The sequence below is a fragment of the Cygnus olor genome, chromosome 8 (genome assembly GCF_009769625.2).
Source record: "Cygnus olor isolate bCygOlo1 chromosome 8, bCygOlo1.pri.v2, whole genome shotgun sequence".
NCBI lineage: Eukaryota > Metazoa > Chordata > Aves > Anseriformes > Anatidae > Cygnus > Cygnus olor.
Window position 1 is genome coordinate 616928 of NC_049176.1, and position 16228 is coordinate 633155.

Sequence of the window (16228 nt, forward strand, 5' to 3'; positions counted from 1 at the left end):
CCTCACAGGAAGGGCTGTCAGCACAACCAACAGTACAGTCTTCTTGTGAAGCATGAGGTAGATATACGTAACAGAAAGAATGGTACATACAAAAGAGAAAGGGTTAGAAAAGGGCAGGGGGAAGTTTACAATCATCAACATCTACAGACATTTTTGCAAACTCCATTTCCATGTGGAAAATGCTACAAAAACAGTCTAACACAGAAAGCTCTGACTTTTTGTAACATCAATATAGTAATGTCCAACACCAAAGGCTGTAAAAGGTTAGTGATAAGGCAATGCATGACAACAAGCAGTCTGCTTCAAAGTTTAAGTATGTTACTAATAGCTTTTTGGAGAAAGAAGTCTCCTTTTAACCCCAGTCCTCCCATTCTTACAGAAAAAGTTCCTTTGGAGTCAATTTGGTTATTCTGAAATTCTCCACTGTGATGAGAGCAGGCACGTGGCCAGCTCCTCAGAAGCCCTGTTTAAAAGGCCCACACTGGGACACAAGCAGTACAGAGGTGTCCTGCTGGCCTCCACACCAGGCAAACATTAGCCACATGAAATTCAGTGTGGCAAGACCAGGTTTGACAGACTTGGGAACCAGTGGCTTTGTAGTTACACATTCAGATAGCTTTCCACGCTAAATATAGAAACTTGCAGTAGATATGAATGACTGTTATAAAAGTAGAGCTTAAAGGTGTATCAGTACTCTGAATCACAGCAACTTAACAGCTGCTAGAAAGTACTATATGTTTTTGTAATAAAGCTATTAACTGGGAATGCCCTTTTTAGTTCTCTCTCTCACACACATCAGAAATACTCTTCCAACTGCTAAATAATCACGTGTATTTTTGGTAACCTCCAAATAATTCAGATTGATTACAATTTCTGAATTAAATAGCTGAGTACACCAAGTTCAGTTAGTTAAACTATTTGAAATAGAAGCCAATAAATTGAATCTTTGATCTTTATATATTTTTGGTTTATCCAACAGTAAATATAAATCTCTAAATTATTTTAAAATTAGAGTAAATTTTTGATAAAACCATTGATAATACAGCTTGTTTCTCTCAAAAATATAGTTATCTATTTTACATAAAAGTTTTCAACCTGTTCATCCCAACAACCACATCTAATAACTTCCTATGAGAAACTGCTTAATAAAATATCTGAGGAAGGAAAGGGTTAAAACAGGGAAAAGAATTTACAGAGTATGTAAATTTCACAGTAATTGAAATTAAACATTTCATATAGAGTAACTTACATTTATCTAAAACATTTAAATATATCTTTTATACACAAATTTAATGTAGTAAAATATAGCTATGATTGAACTTAAAGACTCTAGTCTTCTTTGAAGACATCTTTAAAGACTTTACACATAGAATATGCTTATACAATACATTCTGCTGAAGGTTAGGCAAAGCGCTTTCTTTTCAGCCACACAGGTAGCACATTCATCCTCCTGACACCTCATAACAGAGCCAATCCTGCATACTCTTACGCATGGGGATAACTACACTTACATGACAATTCCTGTCGATGCTAATCGGGACTAGTCATTGGCCTGGTAATATAAAACACTTTTCACATGTGTACTATGCACACTGTACATCTCCACTGATTCTGAGAATACCCATAACTGTAGAACTGAGCATGTACTTGTACTAGTAAGATGATGCATGTAGTTACTCATATGCATAAATGTTTGCAGGATTAGTAACAAATTTGATTCAAACTGAGTAATATTCTTCTACCTGATTCTGGGCACTTACATCCATTGCATATCTTGCACTTTGACCACCCTGGCATCAGCAAGGCACAAGTGTAGAAACAGCAAATCTGCAGCTCAGACTTCAGAGCAGGCTATCACTCTAGTGTAATGAATTCCCTTCTCCTCTTGTAGAACGCGGGTAACCTTTACTAAAATTAATTAATTAATTTTAAGAGGAAAACAATGCTCGTTTTTCCTTAAAGGAGAAGGATCAGTAGGACACATTACAAAGTGGCAACATAACAGTCAAGGAATCACACATTCGAAATTACACATTTTTTCTTTTCATTTGGCATCTAGTCAAAGGTCAAGATACGGCAATAACACTAAAAAAAAATACTGTGAAAACTAGTACCTTTTTGCCCTTTCCATATTCCAACACTACTTTGGAACTATCCAATTGCAATGTTCATACAACACTTTGGCACAAACAACTGCACAGCTATCTCAAGAGAATAGCTTTGTTTTATAGGTGGTATTTTACAAAAATGATAGGCTTTACTGTACATTCTTTGTGCCCTCAAAACCATCTCTTATTTCAAAGGGAGTTTGGGGGAACTAAAAGAGTAGAACTCTGTCACCTTTTTATTCTCTCTTCTATCTACCAATTATAAACCAAAGAGCCAGTTGTTTTATATATCTGCATTATACATTTTATGTATGGAAGGAACACTGAGCACATTTCCCAGTTGCTGAAGGAAAACGCTTGGCTCCATATACTTAGGTATACATCTATTTGCATAAGAGCGTTGCCATTAAATGTACACACACATTTATGCTAGTGCACAAGAACATTATTATTTATCTTAATGTTTGTGTGTGCCTTTATTTGTTATAGTAAATTAAAAAAAAATCTCTTATGAAAGAGCTTTGGCCTGGAAAACTGGAAAGGGAGTGTTAGAGTGTGCTCTTCTCCACTTACCAACTCAATGTGCATTAAAACAGAAATACCTGGAACAAACCTGAAGCTGCAAACACAACAGAAAAGCAAATGAGATGCTGTAGCTGTAAGCTTAACAAAATAAAGGTTACTCAAAAGTGGCTAACATAGCTGAAGTAATAAAATGTTATTAACCACAGAGATCTGACCTTGAGATTTTCTTGCTTAGACAAATAGAAATCCTTTGACCTAATATCATCTTTGTTCTGCTTATCTTGTTAAACTCCCTCAATGAATACCTTGTGTCAATGAGAAGGCTTAGGGAAAGAAAAAGTCATATAGACAAAGCAGCATTTTTCCAAACTGGCATAGATTTCACATTGAGGGCCCACAGACCCCTAAAACAGGTTGCAGTACTGTAAAATTAGTAGCTTTGTCACATGTAGCATAACACGCTATAGAAGATCCAAAAGACTGTGCTTACCCATGCACTGTGTGCACATACACACACACACACACACACACAGTGGCTTCCCCAGAAAAACAGTCTTTTCATAGAATAATCTCTCCTCAGTTTTTCAAAAGGAACTGAACTAATTCTTTTAGCTTTAAAAAGCTGATGTCAACACACAATCCTTTGAACCTCTGCACTCCTATGCTGCTCCTCAACTTTGCTCTCCCTGGAGTTAGGTCGCACTGCTGCTGGAACAGGGGGTACTCTGGGTGCTGCCAATGCTGTGTGCTGCACTGCTGTTTTCAGAGGCTGGTGGGGATGTAGGGACCTGCTGTCTTCCAGCTGTTTCGCCTGAGGAAAAGGGGAGAGTAAAAAGGGGTTGAGAGAAAAGAGAAGTAGAAAATGTTAGTTGTCATAGAAAATAAACTATTCATTCCCAGTCTTCCTCTTCTGGTGGGATTTATTTCCATATAATTAATTTCTTGGGTGATAGACCTCAAAGAGTACTGTTGAGAATGCTACTTTTCTTTGTCACCTTAGCATTGCTGTGCACATTGGAAAAGTAACATTACTGTTTTCTTAATCACTATAAAAACACCAAACAGAAACGGCCAAGATGGACACCATCCATCTTCTGTTGTCAGCTGTCACTCAAGCACGTCTTGCTACATGATTCAGACCACTTCATAGCTTTTCCTGTTTCATGGAGAAAGGCCAGAGAAATGCAGACTTTTGTTTCAATGCCAGTTTATAGAGCAACATATTTATCATAAGTGTGAAGCTGGATCTAAAGACATTCTTCAGTCAATTGGATACCACGTATCCTAAGACATGATCAGTTTTTTAGTGTAAGAAAGACAACAGGCTACCCTGCAAGCTTGACTTGATGTACTCTGAAGATAACGTGTAGGAAGCTTCCTTACAGCTGCCACAGAACGTGTAACACTTATAACCTGTAGTGAGAACAAATGTCGCCATTTCTTGTAAGTTGGTTATTGACAATAAATTAAAAGCCCTTTGTTATTTGGATTGCCAAATCAAGCAATTCAGGAGTTAAAGACTGATTTATGACTCCTGGTAAAATCTAGATTTTGTCGTCTTTCTCCACGTCCTGCACACACGGCAGGAATCTTATGGAAAAAATCCAGCTCTTACTAGAATGGAAGTAAAAATAGTGTCACAATGTGAATGTCCAAAAGATCACACTGAGGCCACATAGAAAATCATAACTGGGATTTTTTTTCCTTTTTTTTTTTTAATTAAAGTTTCAGTGCTCAAATCTGCAACCTTAGTATTATTACAAAATAGCCTCTTCAGGACAAATAAAAAAATGAAGTTTATATAATGTGCACTGCAGCTGCCCCCTGCCGTGAGATCACCAGGATGTGAACCTGCGATTTCAGCATGGTGACACAGAAACCACTGCTGCTTGAGGCCACAGAACTAACCATGGCAGCCAGCAGCATCACAGCTGCTCTCCCAGCAAAGCTGAAGAAGGAAATCTTTTCCCTGACCATGGGCAAGAATGACAAGGAAGAATCAGAAGCTGGTAGATCTCCTGCTTCATGAGTTTAGGAGGCCATGGATTTCCTGCTTCGTGTGTTGCCTGAATTGGTCTGACCCCATGGGCCACATCTACCAGTAACTCAAGAAAGGTAGAGTCCATTTTTTCTTCCCTGCTCAGAGAGATTGCTGCAGTGACAGGCTGATGGCTGGAAGCACAGGCTGCCTTCAGAGAGCTGCTGAGCAGGGACAAGCCTGTTTCCTCCCGCAGGAGCTCTCTGGCACATCCCCATGCACCGGTGCTGCAGCCCAGCTGCCAGCACCCTGTGCTCCTCAGCAACAGACCCACAGAGGAAGTGTGTGTTTAATGCTTTGTATCTCAGGTTAAAGCCAACAGACCCACCAGATGAAGAAAACTTACTTCTGCCAGCTGTGGAGTCTGCAAAGGTCTGCTCTAAACAAGGGAGGATTGAGGATTTCTCACAGCAGAGGCTGCAAGTGTTCTTTGTAGTGGGAACTGCCAGGGTCACTGTAAGCTTGCACTGTAGCCACAACTGTAAGCAGATGCATGGCCCCACAGCATTCAGCATCTGCCTTGCACCCCAGTGGTCTTGGGACAGGGAGGGAAGAAGGAATGGGACAAGACAGGGGGAAGAAAAAAAAAAAAAAGGCAACCAAACCACTAGAAATAGATTGCCCAGGAGGCCAATGAAATGTTGGAAAAGAGGGCCAGAATCTCATTCTTGCAGTCAGCACCAAGTCCAGCCTTTACTATTGTGCACAGATTTTTCTAAGTCTGCTTTTTACAGTGTAAGAAATAACCATGTAGCCATCAATAAGCTGCAGATTTCTGCTTACAAGAGACAGGTTAGAACTTAACCCCAGTCATACACACATAAACTGTGTCTCAGCTCTAACTTGCATTCAAATCAATGCTTTTTGTTATCATACTGTAAAGGCTTTCATAAACCTTGTTTGGATATTCTCCCCTCCTAACTTGCTCCCTTCTCCTCCAGTTGTTTGTGTACAAGCCTTCCTTCCTTCGTACAGAAGGATATATTTACAGAGGCCACGATAAACAAACTCCCTTTCGCTAAAACAAAACAAGAAAACCAAAAACATCAGAGGAGAGCGAAGTGGCTAGCCCCCGCCCGGCAGCATGGCAGCATCAGAAGGCACTGCTCCGGCCTGGGCGCAGGCTCCCCCCGCGGAGCCCCCACAGGCCTGCCAGCACGGCCCTGCAGGCCCCGCCAGCCTGCGCGCGCCTCCCTCTGCTCTCCTCTCTGTCACCCATTTTATGAACCTCACGGTTACACACAGCTCTGCGTCAACCACAGCATGTCACAGTGCCATCTGGGTGTATTTAACTAGAGATTCTTTTATAAGCAAATTAAAAGCTAAACATGTGGTGTTTTATTTACAGAAGAGCGACAGGCACAGTCACGGTCTCTCTGTGCAAGCCCAATGGTGCTGCCTGCTTCTCTCAGCTGTCTTGAAAGTGTCCTAGGAGGCATCTCCCCTTCAGTTTGGGATGACAGCCCCTTTCCCTCAGTAGCACCCCCCCCCCGCCCCGGAATTCAATTTCCTCTTCAGTATCTCATTTCTAAAGCATTATCAGCAGCTCTTATATACCCCAGTCAGCTGTGGAACAAAGACAAAATTTCAAAGTCCTCAATAAAAGACCCTAAATCACTGTGATGTTATGAACACAGTCAAGCAATTGTATTTAGACCGGCTAATTTTTTCCTACACCTTATTTCCTAAATGCCCAGAAAATCTGCAGCACATAATTTTTAAAGAATATTCATGAAAAGAACTTCAAGAAATGTAAATTATTGCTAACGAGGCAATCCCCATCTGTCTTCTTCATGTAAACAGCTTCATGTAACCAATGTTATTGAACCAGAACTACTCAAAATGGACATGTCTATTGACAGTAAACAAGCCTTTACCCATCTGAACATGACAACATGCACTTTATTATTCACACTCAGGAAAGCTGCCAGTTGTACTCCCTGTCCAGGAAGTCTGAATGTTTGCTTTTCTATCTCCATTTGCCAAATATAATTGGTTGCTATGTCAGTTTATTTTAAATCAGATCCCATAAAGAAAAGAGAAGTGGGGGAGGAGGGATGCTTTTAAATTCTCAGATTTTGGAACATTTTATCCTGCTAACTTGCAACACTGTCTGATAAGAAAAAAGCACACTTCCTAAGAGAATGAAGCAACTGATATTCCGGATAGCAGCTTTCAGTTTACATGGTCAGAGATAGGTTTAGCAGCCTCAGTAACTTATCAGACTTGTGCACGTCCTTTCCTAAATATAGCCAATTATTCCTGTTAAGACAGATATGAAAGTGACAGTTAATTCTGAAGGGTTTCTGCGTCCACGTACACTTCAAAATTTTTGCTCCTTCATAAGACACCCAGGTAAATTGGGTTAATTTTAGCAAATCTCTGCTACTTTCTGTTTGTTCTTGAGTCCTTTCCACTCAGAAATAACACTGCCATGGAAAGCTTTCAGCCACTTTTCAAGTCGTTTAACCAACTGGACAAAGGATCAAAAGTAGTGAGTCCCTTTGCAGAAAGGTAGGCTAAAATTCCTCCTCTAAAGTCATAATTATAGCTTCCCTTTTCTCCTTCCCTACTACCTGTGTATCTTAGGATGTCTGTACTCCATGTTGAATTGTTTCATTGAATCTAGAGTACTTTGAAGCACAATTTTGATGCTTTGGCAGAGATCCCTTATTTTTGCATCACTAAAAACAGCAAAAGCCCTACATGAAACAAAACCAAAACAACAACCTCTGCTTAATATTTTAAGATTAAATTCTACTTTTTTTTTTTTTAGTTCTTCTCTTCTATCAATTATTTGAGGTTTTAATGCTAACAGCCTATCAAACTAAACAAAGGAGCTCATTCACGTAAAGCTTTCTCTGTACTAGAATGAGTCTGCCAATAGAGCCAATACTGATAAAATTGCATCAGCAAACTTTCTAACTACTGGCAAAAAGGTGTCTTTTTGCTGTGTTGCATATAGCATCACATTAGAAAAATAGCTTACTTCACACACCCCAAGCTGACATTCTACACCAGCAGTAGCTTTTGTCCATGATCTGAGTATCCATCCCTAAAACACAATTTTAGAGTTAACTTGTATTTTCCAACTTTTGGGCTAAATCAATGGGCTATAAACTCAGTGTTACATAAAACAAAATATGAGATTTCAGAGCACAAGTCAACGATGGATGAATTCTCTAACGACAAAAGACAGCCACTCTGTAGATGATATTTAGATTACCTTTTTTCCTCCTTACTTTAATAAAGTCTGCAGCTGACTCTAAAATGTTTCCACTGCAGCTGGATTATCTTGTCTGTCACAGCAGTTGTCCTCTAAGAGGCCGTCCCTGCCAGAGCCTTCATTGCACTCTGCTGCAAGTTCTGCTTCGTAGATATAAGTTGTTATGCATGGAAAAATTATGGGCACAGAAACATAGGTCCACTTTCAAAATCTGACCCAGATAACTTCCTAGATATTTTTCTTATATCTTTTCTGTGATTCTCTGATCTGATGTGTTACAGTGTCCCCTTCCTTTCTTTTCTTCCAAGTTCTTTTTGTCTGGCCTTTGTCTTTAAGAGATGAAAATAAATGGAGAAAAAAGTCAGAGCAGCTGTCCTCTTCACTACTCATACATGGTAACTACGACTGATGTACTTTGTTAATGTAATTCTTTTAATGGGATTGGTCCAAGTCTTGCTGAGGCTGAAGGATTTATCATGTTGGCTTCCAAGTGTTCCTTTATTACTGACACACAACATGTGGCTATAGATGGTCATGTATATGAACTGAATTTCAACTTTCACAAATGCAGGACCAACAATATTAATTTAACAATTGTTTTAATGTTTCTGTTAATAAAGGCTGCTTATTTGGAAGTTACCTTCTATTTACCTATTGAAATTACACTTACATTACTTCCATAATGCTTTATTAGTAATATGAAGCAGAATTATGCTGCTTATGTATAGGACCCCTACATTTAAAGCTTCCATATTTGCTCTGAATTCTAAACAAGCTTCATACACAGCCTATGCATTAAGTATTAAAGTGCTTATACGAAGCTGCTGTACTGCCACTTGGGAAAAAAAGTATTTTTGTTCCATCTTAACATAAGCTCCTAGGTTATAATATCTAAAGTAGCTCTGACCTGACAGGGACAGATTGTCTCTCCTACATGGCTTCCATGAGGTTTTAGATGCTATAAAACAAAAACAAAAAACCCACCCTGTAATGCGCTATGGGAAAATTCAAGGGCTCCAGAGCTGCATAGGTTTGGAGTAATTAGCTTCACATTCTCCCCACCTCCCAGAGATCTTGGCAGGGTCTTGCAAGGTCAAAAGTAGAAGCAGCTGGAGTCCAGCATGCTGCAGGGATCCTGAAATACCCAGTAATCCACAAGCAGCCAAGGTCACATGCTCCAAATCAAGGCCTTATCAACGTCCACTCTTTGTCCATTCCAAACTGCAGACTACATGCAGCAGAAAGCTCCCTAAACAAACTCTGCTTCCTACAGTGTTATATGTCTGCTAACTTATTTTAGTATGGAAAAAAAGTGTGAGAAGGAGATACTGAAAAATTATCTATGCATTAAGACTGGACCAATTCACGCACATTCCTGGTTATTTGCATGGGCTCAATTAAACGAGATTACACATGAGTTCTACCATCTAGTCCAATAGTTGAAGAATGAAGAGATAAATAGTAGAGGCAAAATTTCAGTATGATCAACTTTTTCAAATTTAGTTATATTCAGAAAATGTCAGTGCAAGTAAGGCATTCTCTTAGCCATTTGGCCTGCTTGAACTGATCACATCATATCCCAAGTCGCATAAGCCTAATTTAGTAAGTTAAAAAAAAAAAGAAAAAGAAAAAAAAAGAAAAATTAAAGAAGAGTAGTATGTGAACCAAAATGGATCCATTAACTGACACGTTAACTGAATTTGAAACAGAGATGCTATTAATGATAATGCAACATGCCAGGAAAATTCAGTTTTACTCTCAGTTGAGTTTTGAAGAGTCGTGTTTAAAATTATTTTAGCAAATTTTAAATCACACACATAAGGCATAACACCTCCCTTTAGGGAAGGGCAGGTATCAATCTGCTCATGAATACCAACAGGCTCATGTGAGGAGTTGCTGGAAAACACTATTAAGAACAGAGAGCAAGAAACAAGGGCAGGATGGCTATTGATAGCTCCCCTTCCCTTTCCTCCCTCTGTGCAAGGACACAGACCACACTGCATTTCCTGCTGCACAATCTACACTGAGGTCTGTAAGAGCCCTTACACTTACCTGTGTGAGAGTAGATAAACCACAGTGCTCCTGTTAGCAGGGCTCCAATTACAAATGCTGCAAAGGCAATGCCCACAACAGTCAGAGTGTCCAGTCCATAGAACACAGCTAAAAGGTAAACATACACAATAAGAGCTCTTCATTGTCAGTGACAAAGTGTTCTACAACAATTACACTTTCATGGAAAAGTGTTGTGTGTTTTTTTTTTGTTGTTTTGTGTTAAGTTAATAGTTAATTAAGCACCACTTTAAGGAAAAGATTAGCAGACTTTCATCAAGGAAATAAAAATGCTTTCAGAGACTGGTTTCAGTCCAACCAACTGTTCCACATCACAAAGCAAAACCCGAGCTCTGCACACCCAAATCTGGAAAACATTGCAAAAATTAAGCATTTTCAGTTGGCCCTTAATAACTTGCATTCAGTTAAATATCCATTCATCTTAAAGATGTGTTTTTAAAAAGACGGAGATTTTTGTCAAGAGATGCTTTTCATTTAAATGCCTTAACATTCAAGCAAACTTTCCCCTACATCTCCTGCACGTTCAGTCTGAAATCTAGGTGGAGAACGGAACTGCTGTTAAGAGAAAAACGATGCCAGCAAACAGTCAGCGAAAACATAAATAGAAACAATTGTTTTCCACATTTGGCAATCTTTTCAATAACTGAAATTAATTCCAGAACACAAAAATAGAACCACACACACAAAATCACTTTCTAGGGGAGAGGCCCTTCTGCACTACCATTTCAAGGGTAACAGCATCTGGTTCCTGGATGCATTGCCCCAAAAGTTAACCATCCAAAGAGAGAAACTTCCAGCTTTTCTGTTTTCCTTTTTCATCATTAGAAGCATTTCAAAAATCACTCTTTCATCAATCATTTGGGGGAAAACTCTTCTTAGAAAATTGAATTCTAGTTTCAGTATTTTTAATATCTCCCAGTACACAAAATGGCTTAGGCCAGCAAATAACATTTTACTGACTAAACTGGCTGGGAAATGAGATGACTGGATCTTCTCAATAGTATCCTTCAGTAGAATTCCAGTTCTCAAAACACAATCAACATTCTCACTTTAGAAGTAATTACACATGTTCCTGCATTCAACAGATATCCCTGTAGACATCTCCCAGCCCACCAGCTCCTGAGATCCTCAGGGCCTTTCCCCTTTTAAAAATATCCTCTCCAGCAGTTCCTGTTGGCAAGGGCCTTCAGGACCCAGACTGGGTGCCTGTGACCAAGTCTGCGTGTGCAAAAACAGATGGACTGTGACTTGAGATTTTTCTCCCATTTCTTATGTGGGACTAATTCTTGTTCCTTTGGTCATGCTTGGTCATTCTAAATGCAAAGCAGAAAAGAATCTCCTAAACTCAGTTTTGTTTTGTTTTTTTTTCCACAACATACCAGCCTAATATCCTCTCCTCTGAGAAGGCTTACTGAAGAGGAGAAAGTCAACTGGAGGCTAAAGCATCAGAAGCATAATTTTTCATTCCCTTTGTTATTTTGAGCAAATTCAGTCCCAAAGTCATAAGGTCAGGAATAGAGGAAAAAACCTTCTTTGCACTTCCTCTTCTAATTTTCCTTTTTCTCCATTCATTCTTGGTTTTCGCTACAAATCACCATCACTCTCCTGTTTATTGTTGCCTTCTAGTGCTGCTTCTCTTCTTTTCTCCCCCTCCAGGGTCAGTCACTGATGACCCCGGTTAAAAATAAAATTAACTTTGTCAAGACAACAGAAGAAAAAACCCACCACTACCACCAAAAAAAAACACAAATTAATCCACATCAATTCAGTGCTCTCATCTGCAGCATGACCAGCGTGCTGGTGCCAGAGTAACTGAGGATGTGACTAGCTGCAGTGCAGGATATGTGTAAGGCTTAGAATAGGATACAGGAGCTCCTTAAGATGGCATTGCTGCTGCAAACCTTATACTGGGAAGTGGTGGCCTTGGCAGAGGAAGGGGAAATAACTTACATCCATTAGCACTCACACTGAGATTATCAGCGGTATTTTCCCAAGTTCAGTTTTCACATACACGTATGATCACAGCTCTTCTCTTTAAAGGTCAATGGGAACGTCTCTAGCAGCACTAATCAGAACTTTCAGAATTTAACACACACACTCACTATAATTCAGAAAGCTTGAAGATAATTTTCTTCACTTACTTAATACTAAAGTTAGGGTTTAAAAGTTACTTACGTGACTGTCTCACGTTTGACTTTGGAAGGGAAGGATCTGTTTTAAAACAAAAAAGAATTAATCAGAATTCCACAAAGAACCTACAAACTATGCAAGAAACCTTCAGGATCTGATCTGGCAGAAAGACATGAATTGTAATCCTTGAAAACCAGGAACTTCAGGAAAAACAGTTCATATTCAGTAATCTTGCTCAGCTTAGAAAAAGTCCATTCATATATTGATCATTCCTCAGAGGAACATATCTACAGTATAAGTTCATGCATCATGTATTTTGCTGGCAAGTGCATTGCAGCCTTCCACACCCAGATATCACCAGTTCTGACCTGCAATAGCTCTTGTAATCCATACAAGGAGCTCTTTAAGGGCACAGATAGCCAGAGTTATTTCAAGGTGACTACATTCATCTGACTACTCACCAATCACAAACATGATACCAGCATGCTAAAACACCAAACAAAAACACAAAGCAAAACAAAACCTCAAAAATATGGCTATCAACTCTAAAGAAAGGTCAGAATTATGGCACAATACATGCTGCTTTGTCCAAATTACATGAGTATATATTGATTCATGCATTTTCCTACATCCTAATTGGTATTCTGCTTTGGATGTTGGCTTTTTATTTTGTTCTGTTTTTAAAAATATATATATAGGAAATCAAAGATCATCTATTACACCAAGCTTATTTTTCTTGGCATTATCATCATCACTATCAGCATGTAGCAGAAAGTAAATACGTGTCAAGAATTGAAGAATTTTCCCTTCTTTTGCTTAACTGTTCCTCTTATCTTTCTCCAAGAATGCCACCTCAAGCAGAAAAGCTAGAGATTCTGGCTTCAGACCCAACGCCCTGTTTGGTTAGCTGGAGTTTACTTATGTGCTGCCCAGTAACCTAGGGATCTTGTTTAAATTCTGGCATATTTGAGTATGTTCACTACAATAGCTGTAAAAGACTTGATAAGACAGTATCCCAATACTTGTTTTTGTATCTTTAGGGACTGGAAAAAAAAAGTTTGGGAAAAAACAAGTTTGTTTGCAGTGCAAACACAGTGGTACTAAAGTACTGAAAACAAGTATGTTATTTAGAGTATTCTTAAACCAAGACTGTGCTTCTCACTTCTAAAACTCTTGTGGGAGCACTAAACTGCCATCTGTATCCTGTATGATCATTATACTCTCAGACAGGTGCCTACAATATCCAAAAAAGCACTTTATTCTTAAACTGCATTACTGTCAGTTACTCTAACACCTAATTATCTCCTCCAGATCACTCTTGGCAGGATAGTAGGAAACAGGTGGAACAGCACTAGGAAACAGGTGAGAACAGAGGGTTTTGCGTGTACTTGTGCGCATGTGCACACAATACACTGGAAAGGCATCAAGCACACATAACAGCAAGAGTATAACTGAAGGTAAGAGTTGTTAGGAAGGCTGGACTGAAACAAGGGAACATTAAACAGTACAAACATGGGTAAAGGCACCAACAGATTGTCCAAATGCTCTACTAGCATATCCCAAGTGCCAGCAACATCGCTTCTGAGATGAGGGGAGAGAGAATTTTCCGTGCTTATTCTGTCACTGGCCTCTGTACAGAGAATATAAGTCTGCTAATTAATGATAGGCTCTGTAGCCCGTTATAAATTCTCCCCACTGATTCAGTTCTTCTTTTAATGTGGGTGACTCTGAACAACACAGGAACAGTAGGAATCCTTGAAGTCCAGGGAAAGCATCTAACTTAAAAATGGCAGCAGCTGGCCTTTAAAAATTATCATGATGCTTTAAGCTTTTTCAGGACAGAGTAACCCATTAGCTGCTCAACTTGACCTCCTTTCTATGACTTGTCCCCTTTGCTGAAATAATGATGCTTGCCAAAAATTCAAAAACTGAAATTAGTAGACTATTTCAACAGAAGAGCAAATATTTCCTAGCATTTAAAAGGCTAGCTATATGCCTTTCACTGACTTGGAGCTGGGGCGTTAAAATGCCACAGTGCATAGGAAAAGTGCATGACATGAAGCTTTTATACACTTCCATTGGGATCTATTGCAATAATGTTAGTAACTGAGCTCATATAAAACTAACAAAATTAGTACGGAAGGAAGAATTAGTCTCATATAGATTCATATAATCACATGCAATTACATTATAATTCATGTAATACTTCATATAATCTCATATAATCACAGTTGGGATTTCTTCTAGAGTTGATGACAAGTCATAAGCTTATGTCAGAAGAAAAGATCACACCATTGCAATGATCATGTTAAGACTTTTTAAATTTCAAGCACATGACTTTGGCTTACAGAGCAGCTCCAATAGCAGTAACTCAAATAATATGACTTACAACAATGGAAGAAAATGATAAACACAACCTCTGAAATGTAAATTCTCCTGTTCAGTAATGCAATATGATTTCTTCTTCAAATCTTAGGTTCATGGACAACAATGGCATTTAGCTTTTAGAAAGGGGTCATTTGATTCACTGCTGAATAACTGCATACCAACAAAGCTACGTTGTTAATGTGCCACTTCATATTATGTCTGAAAGCTGTGATATGCTGGTGGAGATTTCCATCAAACATCCCACAATTAGACCAAATCACCCACAATGCAACAAAATACTCTATCACACTGTTGTCTTGTAACTGATCTTTATAAATTTAGCTCGTCTTTGCACACTAAGACCTTGTGCCTCTCACAAAGACAACATTCTGAGTGCAGTCCTAGATGGGAGCTGCACACAATGCTCTACACATCAGAAGGGCAAGAGAGCTCAGAGTATAAGTCTGTTTATTGAAAGATGAACTTCAGTTGCAGGATTTACTCATTCCCAATAGAATAGCAAATGAGAAAGTGGGAGTTCTATTAAAAAGAAAGCACAGAATCAGGCCCCAAATACAGTTTTAGTTGTATCAGACAGATCAAATACTTACTTTAATTCGTATTGGATTTGATCTGTATTAACAAGAAATTTGTAAAGCAAATAATACACACTTTTGCAGAATTAAACAGAAACAGTTGTTGCTTATGTCCCCTAGCAATGCTGTATGGTACTATAAATTGTTTGAAGACTAAAAAGCATGCACTGTACAACTGAGTTTAAAGGATTTCTCATGCCCATCCATTGATGTTCCCTGAAAAGCATTCCAAAATTTCAAGCAGCCTTTGTACACAAATTTAAGATTATGATGTGCATGTGAAACCACTGAAGCTTCTAATTAAACTGCCATGCTAATACAAAAGGAAAAGATAATGCACACACACTTTCTACTTTAACGGATGCATCAAAACATGACTGATGCTGTTATCAGAGGGATTCACCAAGAAGAACTTTCAAACTACATGAAACTGTGGAAATAGTTCTCAGTTCCCATCACTCAATAAACACACAGGGCATATCTTAAGTTGGAGCATATTCTCATCATGCCATTTTCTTCAATGTAGGACTAGGACAACTAGCAGGACTACCCCAGAGGTTCAAAATTGCCTTTAAATAGATTTAGCTACCACTAATGTGAATTAGAGAACTACTCTATTAGACATGGGTGCAGAAATGAGCATATTTCACTTACATTTGCTATCTTTCAAATGAAAGCAAATCTTAATAGTAAGGTACTAAAAACACACTCTTTGTTTTTAATGCCAAAAATATGTATCATACTAGAGACCCATGCTGCTTGGGGCTATGTAGGTTTAAGATGAGAAAATTATCTTTCACCATCTCCTTATACCTGTATGAGACATTAAAGATAAGCAATAGCACATTGTTACATTGACTGAACTAAAAACAGTAATAAAATTACTCTGCAAAAGATGTGAATAAGGTGTTTATTAAAAACCTCCACAGAAATAAATGTCCTACACTGTAGCAAACAGGAGTTGCATAAAAGCTCATCTTTTTTCTTAGTAGCCTAACAATCTAATGAGTTTCTTTCTGGTGGCCATTGCTTTGCTTTACAAACTTACTGGGCTTTAGCATTCTCAATACTTTGTAATTCTATTGCTGTCATTCCTAAATAAATATTTACAACCACAATATAGAAGTGATATAGCAGGGAACAGAGCACTGTCTTTGATCTCTGGGCA

General features: G+C 38.7%; 1 protein-coding gene across 3 annotated transcripts in view; it reads right to left on the minus strand.

Annotated features, from left to right (window-relative positions):
• Positions 1 to 1927: 1927 nt before the first annotated feature.
• TGFBR3 (transforming growth factor beta receptor 3) overlaps positions 1928 to 16228 on the minus strand; it is a 119219-nt gene continuing 104918 nt past the window's right edge. For all 3 annotated transcript variants that reach the window (XM_040566226.1, XM_040566224.1, XM_040566225.1), the window contains exons 15-17: positions 12143 to 12178; positions 9950 to 10057; positions 1928 to 3444 (exon numbers count right to left, since the gene is read on the minus strand). In XM_040566226.1, coding sequence (XP_040422160.1) covers positions 3326 to 3444; positions 9950 to 10057; positions 12143 to 12178 — 263 coding nt within the window. In that variant the 3' untranslated portion in view covers positions 1928 to 3325. The remainder of the gene's footprint in view (positions 3445 to 9949; positions 10058 to 12142; positions 12179 to 16228) is intronic.